This window comes from Merops nubicus, unplaced genomic scaffold (genome assembly GCF_000691845.1).
Source record: "Merops nubicus isolate BGI_N331 unplaced genomic scaffold, ASM69184v1 scaffold864, whole genome shotgun sequence".
NCBI lineage: Eukaryota > Metazoa > Chordata > Aves > Coraciiformes > Meropidae > Merops > Merops nubicus.
The window spans coordinates 7702-12638 of record NW_008603333.1 but is presented as its reverse complement, the minus strand read 5'-3'; the positions used below and the strand labels follow the sequence as shown (position 1 = coordinate 12638).

At 60.8% G+C, this 4937-nt stretch overlaps 1 protein-coding gene across 1 annotated transcript in view; it reads left to right on the top strand.

Moving 5' to 3' along the window:
* Nucleotides 1–185: 185 nt before the first annotated feature.
* The window catches only part of SNED1 (sushi, nidogen and EGF-like domains 1), a gene marked incomplete at its 5' end in the record, with an annotated part of 9445 nt that continues 4693 nt past the window's right edge, over nucleotides 186–4937 (top strand). Inside the window, 8 exon segments of the mRNA XM_008938608.1 lie at nucleotides 186–299; nucleotides 380–553; nucleotides 745–858; nucleotides 1814–1927; nucleotides 2337–2484; nucleotides 2486–2643; nucleotides 3284–3580; nucleotides 4688–4871. Coding sequence (XP_008936856.1) covers nucleotides 186–299; nucleotides 380–553; nucleotides 745–858; nucleotides 1814–1927; nucleotides 2337–2484; nucleotides 2486–2643; nucleotides 3284–3580; nucleotides 4688–4871 — 1303 coding nt within the window.

Sequence of the window (4937 nt, the reverse complement as noted above, 5' to 3'; positions counted from 1 at the left end):
TGGCAGCTGCAAAGCGAGCCTCCTCGCTTCTTTTGGACCCTGTTCCCTCGAATTTGAAGTGCTTTGACTCTTCCTTGCACCCTGCCAGAGGGCAGGGAAGTGCTGCTGGAGGGGAAAAGGGGATGGGTCTGGTTTCTGGGCTCTGCCAGCTCTGCAGTAGTCACTCTGTTTTGCTCTTCTCCTAGTGCCCTCCCTGTGTTTCCTTAGCCCCTGTGAGAATGGGGCTACCTGTGAGGACCTTGGCGGGGACTACGCTTGCATGTGTCCCGTAGGCTATGTAGGAAAACACTGCCAGTCAGGTAAGGGCCTCGCTCTGCCCCTGGGAGCTGGGGGCTCGGGATGCCTCTGCAGACCCTGCTCACTCTCTCTCTCTCCGCAGAGGTTGACTGTGGTATCCCCAGTGAGGTGAAGCACGGCCAGGCCTCTTTTAACTCCACCAAGGTGGGATCGCTGGCTGAGTACCAGTGTGAGCTGGGCTATACCCTCAGTCAGCACAACCACCCCCGCATCTGCCACTTGCCAGGCGTCTGGAGCGACCCCCCCGAATGTGATGGTGAGGAGCACTGTCAAATGGCCAAACCCTGGGGTATCGTCCCCCTGGGCTGTGCTCATGACCATGGCTTGGTGACCCCAGGATGGACTCCAGTCCTCCCCTGTCTGTGTCTGTGGACACAGCTCCCCGGGGTCCCCGTACCCAGTGCTCACACCTCTTGCTCTGTCTCTTGCTTGCCCAAACGCCTGCAGAGATCGACGAGTGCTGGTCCCAGCCCTGTCTGAACGGCGGCCGGTGCAAGGACCGCGTCGCCGAGTTCCTGTGCTTGTGTGAGCCAGGTTACACGGGCCACTACTGCGAGCTGGGTAAGGCTCAGGTGTGCTCCAGGGCTGCTGCAGACAGCTAGAGAAAACCCTCCCTCGCCCTCCAGCCCCTAGGGAATGACAGCAGGCACAGACCCCTCAGCCAGGAGCTGGGCTGCCTGTAGTTGTGTGCACTGGGCTCAGTCTCCTGTCTGCGCCCTCAGCTCGGCCTGTGGTGAGAGCTCCTCTCCTGGAGCCCTTGGCCCACTCTGGGGTGGACTGGTGGGGAAATGCTGCTCCCAGTTGAGTGGAGGAGCAGGCAGGGCTGTGGTGGCACGTGCACTACTTGTGTGCTCCTGCTAATGGATGCTGTGTGGTCATCCCCATTACTGACAGGCAGATGTTTTCTCCTGATGTGTGCTAAGCTTGTGCAGAAAAGCCCTAGATCTCAGGATCTGTGTGGGAAGTGTCCTGTGTGGCCAATAACTTTAGAGCCAAGAGGTGAGGGGAGAAGCAGCTGGAGGTTGTGCATTTTTGGTCATGCATGCTCATGTGTATGCACATGGTGGTGGCTGCATGTGGGCAGTGGTTGAAGGAGGTGATGGGCAGCAATGGCCTGGTGGGACTGTGGCAAGTGAGTCTAGCCTGGCTTCCTAGGGCTGAGCAAAGGACAGTGGTGTGAGAAGGTGGGATGTCTGATGGGGGTTAGAGGAGGGGACATGCTGCAGGCATCCTATGGGACCTCTTGGCAGAGCTCCACAGAGAAGGACATTGTATCCCTGTGGGCACGTCACCAGCTCCTGCCTGCAGGGGCAGGTGTGGGACAATGGGCTCCTGATGGCCTTGGGAGTGGAGCTGCCCCTGACAGCTGGGCTTGGGTGTAGTGAGTGATGTGGGAGTGGTCCATGCTCTGTGGGAGAAATGCTGCCTCTCTGAGCCCCCTGTTCCTGGCTGCTGGCCCCTGCTGCCAGCCTCGTTGCTCTGCTGAGCGAGCACTGCTCTTCCTGCCTCTCCCCAGATGTTGACGAGTGCCAGTCAGAACCCTGTAAGAATGGTGGGACCTGCCAGGACCTCCCTGGGTCCTTCGTCTGCCACTGTCCTGAAGGCGTTGTGGGGACCCAGTGTGAGACAGGTAGGGACTTGTCCTTCTCAGGGTGGCAGCAGGCTGGATTGTAGGCACTGGGATGCAGCCAGGACCAGCACCAAGCCAGACAGTATCTTGGCACCTTGACCCCGAGTCATCACCCTGCATGCTCACTGTTTGCTGTGCCTCCTTGTCTGTGGTTTCAGGGACAGACCTGAAACTGCCCTGGTGGGGAGGGAGGGAGCAAGGAGTCTGCCAGTAACAGATTCCCTTTTGAAGATGTCCACCCCCTGCCAGAGGATGCAGCTGCTGCAGTACTGGGGTGGGATTCTAGATCTGGACAGGTTGTGCTGAGCCCCAGGCTGCACATCCATCCTGCTGCCCCCTCGGGAGGTTGTTGTCATCTCCTATGGGAGCTGGGGGCCCCTGCTCATCACTGGCCTTCTCCCGCCACCAGAAGTGGATGCCTGTGAGTCGGGCCCTTGCCAAAACGGAGGGGAGTGCAAGAGCTACAGAGGCTCCTTCCTCTGCGTGTGCCCGGAGGGTTTCTTTGGCTACCACTGTGAGACAGGTGAGGTGGGCAGGGTGGCTTGGTGTGGGGTGGCCAGTCGGCTCTGCTGGCGCTGCTGAGCCTGGCACCTCTCCTGCAGCCAGCGACCCGTGCTTCTCCAGCCCCTGCGGGAGCAGAGGCTACTGCCTGCCCAGCAATGGCACCCACAGCTGCACCTGCAAAGTCAGCTACACAGGCAAGAGCTGCGAAAAAGGTAAAGGCCCTCGGCAGTGTCGTCAGGATGTGGCGCAGGGCTCGGTGCCAGCCTGGTGGTGGCCGCTGCGCACAAGGGGCTCCATGCCATCTGGGACCAGTAGCTCTTCTTGAGGCGAGCAGGGCTGGGGCCTCGCCTCCGCAGGGGGCAGCCCGGGCTCCAGCAGTGGCACGGGTGGGTGCTGGTGTGCTGGGCTTCTGCCACGGGCACCAGGCTTGGCACAAGGACACTGAAGACGGGTGCCTGGCCCTCTGCAGTGGTGGCAATCCCTCGGAGGCCCTCAGGAAGGGAGGCCGAGGCGTCGGAGGGGAGCCTCTTGCCATGGGCACTGGCCTCCCAGTCTCACCAGCGCCATAGGCCCGGCAGGCAGTGGCAAGTGCTCATCTGCTGGTGTTGCCAGGTTGCAGTGGCTGGGGGGTCTCCTGGTGCCCGGCTGGGAGCTCTCCTGGTGCCCTGGCTCCTCCCATGCCCACTAGGCCAGTGGTAGCCGGTGCTCGCAGGGCTCCTGCCAGACGTGCCAAGGGGAGACAGCGAGGGCCCCATCCTCCATTGCTGCTGCTCTGGCTCTTGCTGCTGGGGATCTGTTCTCTAAAGATTCATGGCATTACCTCTCCCCTTTGCTTTTGCCCACACCTTGAAGAATTGCTGCCACCAACCTCATTAAAGGTGGAAAGGGTGGAGGACACTGGTGTGTTGATTTCTTGGCACCCACCTGAGGACGCAGCCGCCAGGCAACTCATTGACGGCTACGCCGTGACGTACGTATCCCTCGACGGCTCTTACCGCAGGACAGATTTTGTGGACCGAAGTCGTTCTGCCCACCAATTGCGGGCACTAGCCTCCGGCAGAGCCTACAATATTTCTGTCTTTTCAGTCAAACGCAACGTGAACAACAAGAATGATATCAGCAGGCCCATCATGCTCACCACACGCACTAGTGAGTAGCGTCCCCGGGGGCACCTCCCTCCCGCCAGCGGCTCCAGCTGCGGCCTGGGCCTGTGCCAAACGCTGGCAGGTTTGGTGGTGCAGATTCTAAAATCCATCTGGTGGCCTTTGGAAAGCACTCTGTACAAAGAATTGCTTTTCTCTTTGCTGTGAGTAGAAGGGGACCAAGTCCCCTGTGGTTCACTGAGCCCCTGCCCAGGGACCAATAAGGGTGCTGGCAGCACAGACCCCTTCTCAGTCCTGCCCGTTGGGGCCAGGCTGGACTGGTTACTCCTTGTCACTGGGCTTAGTGTGGTGAGGTCCCCAGTGCTGCTTGGCATGGGGACATCTCCAGCTCGGCAATCCATGCAGCGAGGCTGGGTGATCTCTGCCAACAATGAGCCCTGTGGGTGAATTGCTCTGCCGTCCTGCCAGGCTTTGCATGGGGATATGCCAGAGAGGGCAGATGCTGGCAGGGATCTCTGCTCTGTGGGTGGAGGGAAGGGGCACAGTGATGCCTCTGTGGGGGTGTGGTTAGGCAGAGCAGCTGTGGTCCCAGTTTCTAGGGCAAACAGATGTGAAAATTGAGTGCAAACTGGAGATAAGGGGATTACACCTAGAAAAGCTGCCCTCTAAGGAGATGGGGATGGTGGGAGATCTTGCAGGCCACATCCCCTCCAGCTGGCTGCGACTGGGTGAAGCCCAGGGAGGACAAGGCAGGTGTAGTACTGGGCACAGTAGAGCTATGTGCCAGTGGTCACAGCATCCTTGGAGGCCTTGAGCCAGGGCCAGATGCAGGGGTCAGTGAGAACTGAGTTCAGGATGGCTACCTGGGGTGTGCAGTGGACTTAGGGCCAGGCTCTGGTACTGCAGTCACTTTGGAGCCGGTGACAGGGGGATCTGGGACCAGAGGAGTGGGCAGGCAGATGGATGCACCCACCCCAGGTGGCGAGGACAGGAGAGTGCCAGTCTGGCAGGGCTGGTGGTGCCGAGGTGCCCCTGCTAGGGAAGCCCATCCAGAGGGGCAGGCAGCACCCACCTTGCGGAGGCGTGAGGAAGGGATGGGGTGACCCCTGATGACAGGCGGCTCACCACGGCCTTCTCTGCTCCCTCTGGCCAGGACCTCGTCCAGTGGAAGGCTTTGAGATCACGAATGTGACGGCCAGCACCATCACGGTGCAGTGGGCTCTGCCCCGGCTCTCGCCCTCGGCTGTCAGCAGGGTGCGCGTCGCCGTGCGCCAGCCGGGCGACCTGGCGGACCGCACCGTGGAGCTGAACAGCAGCGTGGCCAAGTACACCTTCCTGTGAGTGGGGTGGCACCTGGGCACCAGGCCACCTGGCCTTCCCAGGCTGCCCAGCTTACCCCTTCC